The sequence below is a fragment of the Acipenser ruthenus genome, chromosome 19, assembly GCF_902713425.1.
Source record: "Acipenser ruthenus chromosome 19, fAciRut3.2 maternal haplotype, whole genome shotgun sequence".
NCBI lineage: Eukaryota > Metazoa > Chordata > Actinopteri > Acipenseriformes > Acipenseridae > Acipenser > Acipenser ruthenus.
In genome coordinates this window covers 12352883-12368968 of record NC_081207.1, presented here as the reverse complement: position 1 = coordinate 12368968, position 16086 = coordinate 12352883, and the positions used below count along the sequence as shown (strand labels likewise).

The 16086-nt window shown below is 47.2% G+C and overlaps 1 protein-coding gene across 1 annotated transcript; it reads right to left on the bottom strand.

The window, feature by feature from the left end:
- Positions 1-13041: 13041 nt before the first annotated feature.
- LOC117424800 (histone H3.3A-like) lies at positions 13042-15570 on the bottom strand. Its single transcript, XM_034041509.2, has 4 exons — positions 15420-15570; positions 14356-14493; positions 13821-13974; positions 13042-13708 (listed from the first exon to the last, which is right to left on the bottom strand). The coding sequence occupies exons 2-4, from the start codon at positions 14481-14483 to the stop codon at positions 13580-13582; spliced, it is 411 nt and encodes a 136-aa protein (XP_033897400.1). The 5' UTR covers positions 14484-14493; positions 15420-15570; the 3' UTR covers positions 13042-13579.
- Between the last annotated feature and the right edge of the window lie 516 nt (positions 15571-16086).

Genomic DNA, 16086 nt, shown 5'->3' with positions numbered 1-16086 from the left:
TTTCCAGATGCTCTGGAGAATAACACACCGAAAATATCCAACCAGGACTGATCTACTGAGCACAGGAAATCTTTTTATTACACAAAAGGGATACAATCTACAAAAATTCTTCTTGGTCGCTGTAACAGGGGAGATCTGGACTGACTGTCTGGCACATTCGTATTACTGCAGGTAGAGGGCAGCAGTCTCGTGGGATCCGCCTGTCGGTCATGGCAATGACACGGAGAGGTGGGGAAGAGGGTGTGTGTGCTTTCCCTCTCTCTGAGTGGCTGAGGGGCGGGCCTTGGGAGACTGCTCGGCCCATAAGAACTGGCTTGGTTATGCGCTCGGGTGGCCATGTTGGGAGAAATACAGTGTTGCTGGCAGAAAAGGTCAGCGTGAAACAAGGAGCAGGCGAGCCCGGCTGAGGGGCAGCCGTTCATAAAAACCCAAAACTAGTTTGCACAGAGCAATATAAATAGACATGTACCCAAGGGGACGTGTGTAGAAGTACGGGGAACCCCGGCCAACCCCGGCGTATAGGCATAGCCGAGTGTAGGACGGAGACCCGTGCTGACCGGCTTAGCGGCAGTGGGGGCACTGCATAAGTGTGGCAATGCGCCCCGCCCGTGTGCATTTGTGTGTTATGTGTTGCGTGTTGCGTGTGTAAATGTTGGTGTATAGATTGGTACACGGGATATAAACAGGTCTGTGTTTCACGTGTGATTTAAAAAGGTAGATTTATATTTAGGCACGAGGAGGGCACAAATCACTTCACGTGCTGGTTAAATGTAATATGTGAGCACGGGGTTGCACGTAATGAATTCACGTGCTGGGATTCAAGTGAATAATTAATTAGTAATTGAATCCCAGCACAACAGTATATATAGATGCACATTTCTTTCACTCAGGGTTGGGTGTTCGGTGAGTGGAGAACGGGATTGGAGACGGAGGTATTTGTGGAAAGTAAGAATAGTTAAATCTGCTCACCGTGTTTTGTTCATCTGTCTGTGCACTGTCTAGTCCGTTTTGTTTGTCTATTTATTTTGGCGCAAGTGCCGTGTCCTGTTTTGTGTTCCAACCTTTTATTTTCTGTTCTGTTTATTAAATGCTGAGCGAAACCATTCGCTCAGCTGCACCAAACCACACCTCTCTGTCTGTTTATTTCCTGCTTCTGGTCTGACGCCACCCACTCCGGCCGTCTTTGTGACAATAAGCAGCACTTTTGTTTGTAGTTTTATTACTGTGTTTTATTATCCCTTTTTCTTTCGCCTTCTGTTTTCATTATTATTTTTGAGCACTTGAAGGTGCACGGACTGGGATACCTGTGTTGGTAACCCTGTGGTCCTGGTTTACAACAGCGCCCTCTGCGGGCTAAACTAATTAAAATAATAAATAAGGAAAATAAATAAATCTGGGCACCTGTGCGGTGGTTACAAATAAAACCTTCTGTCTCCTGTGTCAGTGAATACCCCCACCCTTCCACACGTGGTGTCAGAGTGGGATTCACTGGCACTGCCCACACAAAGCAGTGCAAAACCAGGGAGCAGAATGGAGCCCCAGCAGTTCACCATCTTAATGGATCTCCTGCGGGAAACCCTTACTGCGGTGGTGCAGGGGAGTGCAAGAACTGCGGGGCCAGACCTATGGCTACAACAGCCCACGAAGATGACGGCAGAGGATCGACCAGAAGCATACCTGGAGGTATTTGAGGCGATGGCGATCTCTGCCGGGTGGGCCCGCGAGCAGTGGGCTAGCTACCTCCTGCCCCAGCTGACTGGGGAGGCGCAGGCGGCGGCGAGGACCCTGGATCCGGCGGCAATGATGGAGTACCCCACGCTGAAAGCTGCCATCCTCAACCGCGTGGGTGCGACTCCGGAGGGCTACCACCGCAGGTTCAGGGAGGAGAACTTCTCGGCGCAGGAACACCCCAGGGTCATCGCGCATTGTTTGCAGGATTACGCACGAGGCTGGTGGAGGTAGTGGTGGTCGAGCGGTTCCTGCAGTGCTTGCCTCCGGGACCGCGGGTGTGGGTGCAACGGCAGGCACCCGCCACCCTAGAGTTGGCGATCCAACTGACAGAGCAATACCAGACAGCGGAACCAACACCCGCTAAGCTGCCTGGAAACTGCGCTACACCGGCATCACCCCCTCGTCTGGCCCCAGGGAGGGCGAAGGGACTGGGGGGAAGGGGTAGCAAGGTCTTTGGATGGAGTGTGGCGGTGGGAGCTCCCGGCCCGAGAACTGGGGCAGAGTGGGGTCACCCACGGGCTGCTGCAGTGTTGGACCGGGGTCTCGCGCGGCCACCCTACCGTCGATCCCCTTTGATGGGTCCTGTGTTTCAACCTCCTGCTGAAGCTTTATGGCGAAAAACCAGTTCACTGATGTGTGGAACAAGCTGGGAGGTGAGCCACATCGAACGGGATTGCCCCGCTATGGGATGTGACGTCATTCGACCAGGTAAGACTGTTCCATTCCATCAGTCACTCCAGCAGACGGGTTTTGTGATTCCTGTGTCAGTGAATGATACACAAACCCAGGCTGTCTTAGATTCAGGGTGTAGTCAGTCCCTGATACAAGAGAGCTTAATCTCACCAGGGCATAAGCAAATAACGGGGCAGGTGCATATAAAATGTATTCATGGGGATGTGCGCACTTATCCCAAAATGTATGTGAATCTGAAAATTGGCCAGCAGGTGACGCGAGTGCAATTGGGTTTGTGTCCTCGATTGCCGGTACCGGTAGTTCTGGGACGGGACTGCGAGCAGTTTAATTGGTTGGCTGCTGTGACGGCCCTGTCCTCCTTATTGGCTAAGAAAGAGGAAGTAATTGGCGAGATCTTTCCCTTTCGTGACCCGGATTGCTATTGCCACAGATTTAGACCCCGCAAAACTAAACGGGAACGCCGGGCTGCTAAGAATGAGGGCTGGCAATGGAGGGAGTCCGAGAAGTATCAGGTGGGGGCGATTGGTGAAGAGACTGGGGGGGAGGCCGCGGAGTCAGCGCAGGGGTCTGGCTCTGCTGCCTCCGCTCAGGACCGACTTGATCCCGAGTTGGAAGCCATGGGAGCTGATTTTTTAGCACGTTCCTGTGACTTCCGACTCGAGCAAGGGCGTGACGACGTGCTGGGCAGGCTCTTTGATCAAGCAGCGGTGGTTAATGGTCGTGTGGTCGAGCCCAGACGCGCCGCCACGTACCCTCACTTTGAAATTGATCGAGACCTTTTGTATCGTGTTGAAAAATTACCTCAGACGGGGGAAGTGCGTCACCAGTTGCTCATTCCTCAGCCCTTTAAGGAGGATTTGTTGCAGCTTGCTCACGCTATTCCCCTATCTGGTCATTTGGGAAGGGACAAGACTAAAGCGAGGCTCGTGACACGGTTCTATTGGCTGGGGTTGGATGGTGATGTGAGGCGTTTTTGTGAACGATGTGGGGAATGTCAGAAAGCTAGCCCTAGAGCCGTCCCACGCGCCCCACTGGTGCCATTGCCCCTAGTGGAAGCTCCGTTTGAGCGTATTGGAGTAGATATAGTGGGACCGTTAGAAAGGAGTGCGGCAGGATACACACACCTATTGGTCATTTTGGATTATGCTACGCGTTATCCAGAGGCCATTCCCCTCCGATCTGCGTCTGCTAAATCTGTTGCCAACGAGCTCGTGAAGGTTTTCTCCCGGGTGGGAATCCTCAAGGAAATACTGACCGACCAAGGCACCAACTTTATGTCCCGGCTAATCCGTGGAACATGTAAACTTTTGGGGATTAAGACCATTAGGACCTTGGTTTTTCACCCTCAGACCGATGGTCTTGTGGAGCGTTTTAATAAGACCCTCAAAAACATGTTGCGCAGATTTGTAAACAGTGACGTGCGCTACTGGGACCAGCTGATTCCTCCCCTTCTCTTTGCTATCAGAGAGGTACCCCAGGCTTCCACGGGTTTTTCGCCATTCGAGTTGCTGTATGGTTGGAGACCCCGGGGTGTGCTCGATCTGGTCAGAGAGATGTGGGAGGAGCAGCAGGACAATTCGACCAATACTGTCCGGTATGTGTTGGATCTGCGCAAACGTCTTGAGTCTGTAGGAAAGTGGGCACATGACAATTTGCAGCAGGCTCAGCACAGACAGGAGACCCAATATAACAGGGGGGCCCGGTTGCGCACATTTCAGCCGGGGGATAAGGTGCTTCTGTTGTTACCCAGCTCTGAGTCCAAACTTCTGGCGAAGTGGCAAGGACCGTTTGAGGTTACACGCCGGGTTGGGGCGATGGACTATGAGATCTGCCAGCCGGAGCGACGGAGAGAAAAGCACATTTACCATGTAAACCTGCTGAAGCCTTGGTTACAGCAGGAGGCTTTGTTAGCGGCGCAAGCAGATGACGTCATCGACCTGGGACCTGATCTTTCTGTGTTGGCGAAAACAGGGTCGGTACAGATTGCAGAGAATCTGACACCAACACAGAAATGTCAGACTCGGGCGCTGGTGGCGGAATTTCCTGACGTGTTTTCTCTTGTCCCGGGGCAGACTCGAGTAGCCCACCATCACATTGAGACTGAGCCGGGGGCGCTAGTTCGCCAGAGGCCGTACCGCATACCTGAGCGCAAAAGGCAGGTAGTAAAAGCGGAGATTGACGAGATGCTCAGACTGGGGGTAATAGAGGAGTCCTAAAGTGACTGGAACAGTCCGATTGTTTTAGTGGATAAGCCGGACGGGTCAACTCGGTTTTGCATTGACTTCAGGCGAGTTAATGAGAAATCGAAGTTTGACGTTTATCCCATGCCCCGGGTAGATGAGTTGCTGGAGCGTCTAGGCACGGCTCATTTTATGACGACACTGGATTTAACGAAGGGGTACTGGCAGATACCCCTGACCCCAGAATCCAGAGAGAGGACGGCGTTTTCGACTCCCTTTGGGTTATACCAATTTAGGACCATGTCTTTTGGGTTGCACGGAGCACCAGCCACGTTCCAGCGGATGATGGATCGCATTTTGCGGCCCCATCAGCAGTACGCCGCTGCTTACATAGATGACGTGGTTATCCACAGTGAGGACTGGCCGAGTCATCTGTGTAAGGTAGCGGCGGTACTATAATCCTTGCGGGAGGCTGGGCTCACTGCTAACCCAAAGAAATGTGCCATTGGGAAGAGTGAGTCGGAGTATTTGGGGTATCGAGTAGGGAGCGGCCAGATCAGACCGCTGATTGCTAAGGTGAAAGCCTTGGCTGACTGGCCGGTCCCTACAACCAAAACCCAGGTGCGCTCTTTCTTGGGACTAGCGGGCTATTATAGGAAGTTCATACCGAGCTTTGCCACGCTCGCTGCTCCTTTGACAGACCTCACCAGGAAGGCTGCCCCAAATATGGTTCAGTGGACGGAGCCGTGCCAGAGAGCCTTTCTCGCTTTGAAGCGAAGGCTGTGTAGCAAGCCAGTGCTATGCAGTCCTGATTTTAGTAGGAGGTTCACCCTGCAGACGGATGCGTCAGAGACAGGTCTCGGGGCAGTGTTGTCTCAGGAGGTGCGGGGAAGTGAGCACCCGATCCTGTATATCAGCAGGAAGCTCCTTCCCCGCGAGAAAAACTATAGTACCATCAAGAAGGAGTGTCTCGCAGTAAAATGGGCAGTCGAGTCACTCTGGTACTACCTCCTGGGGCGACACTTCACCCTGATTACGGATCATGCCCCCTTAGCATGGCTTCACCGGATGAAGGATAACAACGCCAGAATCACGCGGTGGTACTTGGCCCTGCAGCCCTATGCCTTCAGGGTAGTCCACCGAGCAGGGAAACTGCATCAAAACGCAGACTTTTTCTTTCCGGAAGGCATTGGGTTGTAGGATTTTCGAATGGACCGGTGGTGCCATTCTGAGGGGGAGGATGTGTAACAGGGGAGATCTGGACTGACTGTCTGGCACATTCGTATTACTGCAGGTAGAGGGCAGCAGTCTCGTGGGATCCGCCTGTTGGTCATGGCGATGACACGGAGAGGTGGGGAAGAGGGTGTGTGTGCTTTCCCTCTCTCCGAGTGGCTGAGAGGCGGGCCTTGGGAGACTGCTCGGCCCATAAGAACTGGCTTGGTTATGCGCTCGGGTGGCCGTGTTGGGGGAAATACAGTGTTGCTGGCAGAAAAGGTCAGCGTGAAACAAGGAGCAGGCAAGCCCAGCTGAGGGGCAGCCGTTCATAAAAACCCAAAACTAGTTTGCACAGAGCAATATAAATAGACACGTACCCGAGGGGACATGTGTAGAAGTACGGGGAACCCTGGCCAACCCCGGCGTATAGGCATAGCCGAGTGTAGGACGGAGACCCGTGCTGACCGGCTTAGCGGCAGTGGGGGCACTGCATAAGCAGCACTTTTGTTTGTAGTTTTATTACTGTGTTTTATTTTCCCTTTTTCTTTCGCCTTCTGTTTTCATTATTATTTTTGAGCACTTGAAGGTGCACGGACTGGGATACCTGTGTTGGTAACCCCGTGGTCCTGGTTTACTGTCGGCAGTATCCAGACCACGGACAACAGCGCCCTCTGCGGGCTAAACTAATTAAAATAATAAATAAGGAAAATAAATAAATCTGGGCACCTGTGCGGTGGTTACAAATAAAACCTTCTGTCTCCTGTGTCAGTGAATACCCCCACCCTTCCACAGTCGCATATAATAACTATTGCAGAGCTGGTGCAGGGACAATAACTCCACTCAACGCGGCAGACCAGATACCAAGACCCAGGCTTGGGTGTACCCTGATATATTATTTGCAGAAATGTCCCTGCCTGAAACTACTTTAGTAGTTATAGTAGGGTCTTTTGTGTGCTGAAAGTGTTAGGGATTCTACTACAGTACTTTAGAATTGTGCAACCCACTCACTTAGAAGAGTGTGAGCCTGTCTCATTAAAAGAAAAAAAGGACATATGAAGATAATGCGGTGAACCACTTAATGTAAGTTATCTAAGAGTTAAAGTAAAGACTGACTGCAGCAGCTGTCCTGCTGGTTTGTTTCCTAGCTTCTGGCTTCAAACACACTGAGTCGTTTGTATGAGGAAGGGGAGAAGGCTCCTGCACACATCTCTCGACTGCCTTTTAACTGGTTAGGACAGAGACAGGGGGTAGCTGACTATATGCCTGCCGAGACCTGTACACCGGCTTTGACAGCTCTGGAGAAACCATCCATACTGCCTCTCCAGCTGTGAAGACGACCATTGTCATAAACCATACTGGTGGTTGAGAACGTTAGGTTGCGGATGCAACCCCGGTTCCCTGAAAGAGAAAATAACCATCAAGGTATGGGACATTGCCATCAGGCAGTAGGGATTGGCTGAGCTTTATGTCAAAGCTGCCGATAGGCCTCCGCGCAAGCTGCCGTGTAAGCCCGCCCCCCTGGGAGCTTACTATACGCAACGCGCGGAGAGCCACTTCCTCTTTTGCCCTTCAGGCCGTGAAGGCTTCCAGAGCAACCTTGCGGCTTGATGGTTATTTTCTCTTTCAGGGAACCGGGGTTGCATCCGCAACCTATCGTTCCCTTTCAATTTGAAAATAACCATCAAATATGGGAACAGTGTACTCAAGCCGTCGAGAGGGAGGATTCTCGGCAGTAGGACAGACTTAAGTCATAACGCAACTGCGTAGGCAGTACATCTACGCATATGCGGAGCTGCGCCTCAGCGTCTATGCTCGCAATGACACCTGTCCTAAGGTGGAATAGTCACACCATATTGTCAACCACTCTACACGTCCGCAACCTGAGGCATCATAGAGTGTAACACAGATGCTCCAAATGACGGAGCAGAGGATTCCAGTACATTCAACTGGTAGAACCTCGTAAAAGTATGCGGTGTAACCCAACTGGCTGCAGCGCAAATGTCAGACATCGGCACCCCTCTAAAGAGGGCCCAGGATGTTGCCATACCCCTAGTGGAATGTGTCTTCAACTGCCCTGGTGGCGGAAGTCCCATAGAATCATATGCTAACTGAATAGCATCCACTATCCAATGAGAAAGGCGTTGCTTAGACAACGGCTGACCCAAAGTCTTAGAACCATGGCATATGAACAGCTGTTCTGTTTGCCTCACAGTCCTTGTGCGGTCAATATAACACCTTAATGCCCGCACAGATTGCTGACCTCCATGAACTGTGACATTTTGGAGGTGAGCTCAGCCACTCCAAATGTGTCCTGATATCGCCTGCCCCTTCAAGGGGAGCGAGAGTGCCTTCTACGGCGAGGCGATCGAGATCTCGACCTAGACTCCCGACGGGGACGTGCCCCGCAAGAGGAGGGACTGCGGGAACGTTCCTGAGCACGCCTGGCTGGGGACCTCTGACCAGCTGTAAGCTGGGAGGATGGGTTCCGGGGGAGCTGTGACGTCACCGGCGGCATCAAAACAGATGACGGTGGGGCCGAGACGGTATGGGACGACCCCGAGGATGGGGAACGACCCCCAACCGCCTTCCTAGCTCTCTGGCGAAGGGTGCGTGTCTGGAACCCCGCGCATAGATGGCAGTATGCCCTATCTGCCAGGGCAGATGCGGCATGGTCCGGCCCCAAACATGCTACGCAGTCTTCGTGTGGGTCGCTGGCAGGCAACTTGGCCTGGCAGGTCACGCATCGGTGGAACCCAGACATCGTGCCTAGCACTCGCAAGCACTGACGAGCAGTAGAGCGAAACGAGGAGCACTGATGTGTGCGCGTTGAACGCCGAAGCGTCGAGCACCGAAGTGCGTGCGTCAAACGCCGAAGCGTCGAGCACCAACGTCGAGCACCGAAGTGTGTGCGTCGAGCACCGCTGCGTCAAGCGCCGAGGTGCGTGCGTCGAGCGCCGAGCACCGAAGTGTGTGCGTCAAACGCTGAAGCGTCGGGCACCGAGCGTCAAGCACCTGAAGTGCGTGCGTCGAGCGCTGCCGCGTCAAGCTCCGAGGTGCGTGCGTCGAGCGTCGAGCGCCGAGCACCGAAGTGCGTGCGTCGAGCGTCGAGCACCGAACTGCGTGCGTCGATCGTCGATGCGTCAAGCATCGACGCGTCGAGCGCCGAAGCGTTGAGCAACGAGCGTCGAGCACCGAAGCGTCGAGCACCGAGCGTCGATGGAACGAGCACTGAGCGCCGAAGCGTCGAGCACCGAGCCCCAAGTGCAGAAGCACTAAGCACCAACGCTGCACAAAGCGCCGAAGCGCTGCACCAAGCGCAGAAGCGCTGACACCAAAAGCGCCGGAGCGTGAGCGCTGAAGCACAAGTACCGAGTGTGGAACGCTAGCACAGACGCCTATGCGTCAGCTGACCCGCCAAGCGGAGACGCTAAGTGCTGGTACAGTGTCTGATGCTGTGCAATACTTACCTGATGGTGCTGGGGATTTTGCACGTTAGTGGTTATCTTCCTCTGTATAGTGAAAGGGATTTTTTTTTTTGTGTGTGTGTTTGGACGCTGCAGCAATATACAGAATAAAATATATATAGTAAGAGAGGTGTAGTATACAGTTACCACGTGGCGGGTAGAACGCGCCGTGGTGGGGAAGGAATACTGCAGAGCAGACTACACACACACACACGGTCTAGCCTAAGCGAGACCGAGGATGCAGATATGCGCGTGGCCTAAGGCCAACGCAACACGTGTCCTAAACAAATAATACAATATATATATAAACAATATACAGACGTGCTCAAATTTGTTGGTACCCTTACAGCTCATTGAAATAATGCTTCATTCCTCTTGAAAAGTGATGAAATTAAAAGCAATGTTATCATGTATACTTGCATGCCTATGGTATGTCATAGAATAAAGCAAAGAAGCTGTGAAAAGAGATGAATTATTGCTTATTCTACAAAGATATTCTAAAATGGCCTGGACACATTTGTTGATACCCCTTAGAAAAGATAATAAATAATTTGATTATAGTGATATTTCAAACTAATTAGTTTCTTTAATTAGTATCACACATGTCTCCAATCTTGTAATCAGTCATTCAGCCTATTTAAATGGAGAAAAGTAGTCACTGTGCTGTTTGGTATCATTGTGTGCACCACACTGAACATGGACCAGAGAAAGCAAAGAAGAAAGTTGTCTGAGGAGATCAGAAAGAAAATAATAGACATGGTAAAGGTAAAGGCTACAAGACCATCTCCAAGCAGCTTGATGTTCCTGTGACAACAGTTGCAAATATTATTAAGAAGTTTAAGGTCCATGGAACTGTAGCCAACCTCCCTGGGCACGGCCGCAAGAGGAAAATCGACCCCAGATTGAACAGAAGGATAGTGCGGATGGTAGAAAATGAACCAAGGATGACTGCCAAAGAGATACAAGCTGAACTCCAAGGTGAAGGTATGTCAGTTTCTGATCGCACCATCCGTCGCTTTTTGAGCGAAAGTGGGCTCCATGGAAGAAGACCCAGGAGGACTCCACTTTTGAAAGAAAAACATAAAAAAAAGCCAAACTGGAATTTGCTAAAATGCATACTGACAAGCCACAATCCTTCTGGGAGAATGTCCTTTGGACAGATGAGTCAAAACTGGAGCTTTTTGGCAAGTCACATCAGCTCTATGTTCACAGACGAAAAAATGAAGCTTTCAAAGAAAAGAACACCATACCTACAGTGAATCATGGAGGAGGCTCAGTTATGTTTTGGGGCTGCTTTGCTGCGCCTGGCACAGGGTGCCTTGAATCTGTGCAGGGCACAATGAAATCTCAAGACTGTCAAGGCATTCTGGAGCGAAACGACCTGCCCAGTGTCAGAAAGCTCTGTCTCAGTCGCAGGTCATGGGTCCTCCAATAGGATAATGACCCAAAACACACAGCTAAAAGCACCCAAGAATGGATAAGAACAAAACATTGGACTATTCTGAAGTGGCCTTCTATGAGTCCTGATCTGAATCCTATCGAACATCTATGGAAAGAGCTGAAACTTGCAGTCTGGAGAAGGCACCCATCAAACCTGAGACAGCTGGAGCAGTTTGCTCAGGAAGAGTGGGCCAAACTACCTGTTAACAGGTGCAGAAGTCTCATTGAGAGCTACAGAAAACGTTTGATTGCAGTGATTGCCTCTAAAGGTTGTGCAACAAAATATTAGGTTAGCTGTCCCATCATTTTTGTCCATGCCATTTTCATTTGTTTTATTATTTACAATATTATGTTGAATAAAAAATCAAAAGCAAAGTCTGATTTCTATTAAATATGGAATAAACAATGGTGGATGGCAATTACTTTTGTCAGTTTCAAGTTATTTCAGAGAAAATTGTGCATTCTCCGTTTTTTGTGGAGGGGTACCAACAAATTTGAGCACGTCTGTATACACACACAATATATTACAAAAACCCCAAAACACAATAATAATAATAATTACTCCGAAGAGTATAACTGAAATAAACTCGGAGAAGGGGATAAACCAGCTTCTCAAGCCTAAGCTTATTGAGTACAATCAGTTAACAGCTCTAAGTCCTACCGCTACTGAGGCTTTAGGCAAAAGAGGAAGTGACTCTCCGCGCGTTAAGTACAGTAAGCTCCCAGGGGGGCGGGCTTACACGGCAGCTTGCGCGGAGGCCTATCGGCAGCTTTGACATAAAGCTCAGCCAATCCCTACTGCCTGACGGCAATGTCCCATACCTTGATGGTTATTTTCGACTTGAAGGGAACTACAATGTCAGTAGCCATTTTGCATAAAAATTGAAACAACCACCGTTCAAAACACCTGACAACTGCCTCCTACGAGTATATTTGTCATATTTTGCTGTTGTAAGTTTAAATATTCCTTTTGACATTCAGAAGAGCAAACCCCAAATTTCCAAAAGCTCTTAACAGATCTAACTAAGACTTAGTATATGGCTGATGTTCAGTTCTGAATTTCAACAGATTCTATAACCACAGAATACTTGATTTCGAATGCCACTGGCAGCAGCATACATGTTCAGTTATTTGACAAATACTGTTTCAGTTAGTTATGTTACAAACAAGGATTCCCAGTGTTTTGAAGTAGCTGCTGGAGTTGTTAAATGTCCTCCTAATTGGAACACAAATGGCTTTACTTTGTGGCAACCTTTATGTTTACAATACTGAATGTATATTTTGGGAAATTCTTATTTAAATAAAATAGAATACATAAAATGTAGTTTCTGAACTGGTGCACATGGAATTCCCATACTATTTCTATCCTGCAGATCGCGGGTATGGTTGGATAGGGTTTTGGTGTTAAAAAGCCTCATCAAGACCACAGCTTTATCTGTTCTTGTTTGAAAGTTCTTGGGAATGCAGCGGCAAATTCTAGTGTTGGAATGGTTTGAGAGTCACTACATAAACCATTTTGGGAGTGTGTGCGAGTGATCCATGAATGGGGCATTAGGCTTGCTGATGTCACGTAGGCAACAATGGGGAAAAAGGTAATGAAACAATAAATAACAATGTGAGAATTAGAAAAAGTTGATCCAAGCGGAAAACAGAACAACAATACAAAGATCAGGGAAAACATAGATTGTGTGGTCTTAAGCAGCAAATGAATATTTATTCCCCTCTCTGGACTTTTTTTTTTTATTATTCAAAAACTGCTAAAGGTTGTAGCTAATTTATGTAAACAATGTGAAACAAATCCGAATGCATGTTGATCTCACGTTAGTCTATTAGCATGGATAGCGTATTGATGGGAAATATGTTTGTCAGATAGAATTGATTAAACGTTAAGGTTAACCTGAATGTATCATTTGTATTATTTCACTAATATGAAGAGTTTGTTATAGTGCCACAAGATACAAGCCAATTTTTACACAACTCAAGCTTACAGCAGCCAGAAAGCTGTAACTTCTGATAGGGTGTGGATATCAACTTGTATAAAACAGGAAAAATAATAATAATACTTCAGTTACAGTTAATATTTTTGGTGGTCATTAAAACTGGGAATTGCAACCCATTAATGTTCCAACAATGAACCCCTTCACTGTTCTACAGCCAACCCTGCCTCTGGTAAGTTATATTTTTACACCTCCTATTCTAAAATGGTTGTGATAAATACAAAGTATGATAGAAGCCTTTGGAACATTTGCCTACAGAATTGGCACATTCCTTTATAGCCAGCTTGAAGATCTTCCTATAAAAATAAAACACCACAGGCATCTTTCTTAAAGTAATTTAATACAAAAAAACACTAAAACAAGATAATGCATCATAAATAGTGTATATTGTAGCTGCCATGTCTTACATCAAACTGTACAAAAGTATATAAAAAGCAGACTTTACTATCGTGGTGCCTGCTACCCAAGAAGTGAACATTACTGTTTTTTCTTGGACACCTGACTAATTATACTCATGATTGGGGAGCAATTAGACCTGGTTTTGTATTATGAAAAGAGCCATCAAGTCAAGATTATTGCAAGTATGGACCTCAGATTTGGAGTGTTACAATTATAAAGCCTGCAGTGCTGGCAGCAGTAGTGATTCAGTGGCTCAGTTATTCATCTAGAGCACCACAGAGCACACTGCACTACCAACTCTAGGTCCCACATAAACGCTGCATTCACTTCTATCCCAAGTTACTTGTGGAATGAATTTACCATTAAGTTATAAAATTACACATCTCTTCACAAAACAAATGCCCACTAAGAAATAAAATGAAACGTAGTTATAGTACATTTTACTAGAATATCTAGAACACTAAGCCCTTTCCCCTCGTATCCTGCGTGCCAGCTGGATGTCTTTGGGCATGATGGTGACTCGCTTGGCGTGAATGGCACACAAGTTGGTATCTTCAAACAGTCCAACCAGGTATGCCTCACTAGCCTCCTACAAGAAGAAAAGCAAGATTAGGACTGCTTTTTTAAAAAAAAAAATTGAAGTAGAATTGTGATCATTGCCCCCACCCTGCCCCAAGCACCAGAGGAGCAGAGCTGTGTACCTGAAGGGCCCCAATGGCAGCACCCTGGAACCTCAGGTCAGTCTTGAAGTCCTGGGCAATCTCCCTCACCAGTCTCTGGAATGGAAGCTTGCGGATCAGCAGCTCAGTCGACTTCTGGTACCGCCGGATCTCTCTCAGAGCCACAGTACCAGGCCTGGGAATATTACAACCGCAGTATGTAAAATTTCAACTTCAAAAGCTCTTAAAAGCAGCGATATTAGACACTTTTGGAATAACTACGCCATCAGGCCATCTTAACCTATCCATTTTTTTAAAATATAAATATTTAAGTTAATATAAAATGTTAGAAACAGTTGTACCAAATAATATAAGATGTTAGGAACAGTTGTACAAAAAAAAAAGCTAGCTAGAGCTCTGAAATACTACATTAAGCAATTTATTTTAAAAGTTTTAATCCAATGAAAACCGTCCTGAAAAATCAGGGATTGCTATAGTATTTAACCTAAATTATGACAAAGATGACATGAAGGCAATACTGTTAAATTCACAACTTCCACATGACAAACTAACTTACCTGTAACGATGGGGCTTCTTCACTCCACCGGTAGATGGCGCACTCTTCCTGGCTGCCTTGGTTGCCAGCTGTTTCCTCGGGGCCTTGCCACCAGTGGATTTACGCGCTGTCTGTTTTGTACGGGCCATTTTCACTTACCTATAGTGATGAAATGGAGATTATAACATGTACCCTGCAATTTAATAGCAGGCGAGAAACGGAAAGCCAGACGTATTTTCTTAAAACAAATGAAAGTTATGTTTATAAAAGAATGGTTTCTTTGGAAATATATAACTCGTACTTGTATCAAAGCACTTGGATAAAAAGGGGGGGCAAATTTGCCATGTCACCGCCACACACTTCAGCCCCTCCCCTACAAACGATGTACTAATATGTTACGTAACGTCTCTATAAGAACGACTTTGTCTGCATGAAGAAAAAACCCTGAACATATGACAATACAAGTAGAGCCTCGTGTTGAAACTGAAGAAGCGGCAGACTGTGACCTGCCCACATCCATTGCTTTCTGAGGGGGGAAAAAAAAAAAAAAAAACTCGTAACATACACCAACAAGCTGTGACTTGCAGTGTGGGGTGAGGATATGGGAATCCATCACCACAGTACGGATGAGAGAAATAACACGAAATACTCCTAGCTAAGCTACATGCTCAACTAGATCTGTCAACCGACAAACTGGGTTTAAGCTACTGTTGTAGTTTGTGGAAAGATTCGATATGCTAATTACAAGACATACAAAAAAAATATAAAATAAAAAAAATAAAAACACAAACTACTGATTGAAATACAGGCGGTGAACACAAAAGTCCACGACTCGCGGTAAGCTGTTGCCCCAGCTGAACACCCACGTCTGGAATTAGATCTCCATTTCCCGTTACAAATCCCTCAAAAGATCACTGACTGAGTTCTCGTCTTAGTTCAACAAAGCTCCCCTTCGGCCGCCCTTGGTAATCTAAGGAGTCTGGGCCTGTCTAGCTATCCTAATTCACACAAAAACATCAGATTGCAACGGGACTACTCACAAGTACTATAACAGTACACATTTAAGAAAAAACATTTCTTCTCACCCTTTTTAAGCAGATTTTTCTCCAAACAGACTTGCTGTACAAAATTCCTGTAATTCTAACACAATCTAACCTCACAAAATCAGATAGGTTCACAAGTCCCTTTACTGCCGGACATTTGATATTTATAGTTTCTGAAGGCTGACGTAATTGCGTAACAATGTCGTAGATTTACAAATATGGCAAAACCTTTGGCGATTGGGTAAAAACATTGTCAATTTATATACGTCATGCATATTTTTACAAGAAGAGACGCACAAAAACAATCCTCGGCATTGCTTTTGAGTAATGGGCTGTTTAAGATTGGCAAAAAATAACATTATTTGATCCTTAGTGTGCTTAAACTAAGCACAGTTCAGTTCAGGTTTTTCTTTATTTTTTATAGTTTATTTTTTATTTTTATATACATACATAAAATACAAAAAACGCATTTACATACTTGCATTTAAATATACTTACTTACCGTAATCTACGTTTTAAACAAGTCTTTCTTAATTGCATAATCCCCCGAATCACATCTTTGTTTGTACTCTCAGCGTTCCTTATGTTTACCATTCAGAAGCAGCGAGCAACAATGGCTTTAAAAAAGGATCGATACTCAATTGCTTAAGCAAACGTTACTTTAGCAAACTAGTAGGCAGTAGGCACAGACGTTTTTATCTACCAAACA

What these genes read in the sequence shown, in the direction of transcription:
- LOC117424800 (XM_034041509.2), bottom strand. Translation starts at nt 14,483, where the DNA reads ATGGCCCGTACAAAACAGACAGCGCGTAAATCCACTGGTGGCAAGGCC. An exon ending in AAGAAGCCCCATCGTTACAG is followed by an intron (nt 13,975 to 14,355) that starts GTAAGTTAGTTT and finishes TAATATTCCCAG; the next exon opens with GCCTGGTACTGTGGCTCTGA. An exon ending in CTGCCATTGGGGCCCTTCAG is followed by an intron (nt 13,709 to 13,820) that starts GTACACAGCTCT and finishes TTCTTCTTGTAG; the next exon opens with GAGGCTAGTGAGGCATACCT.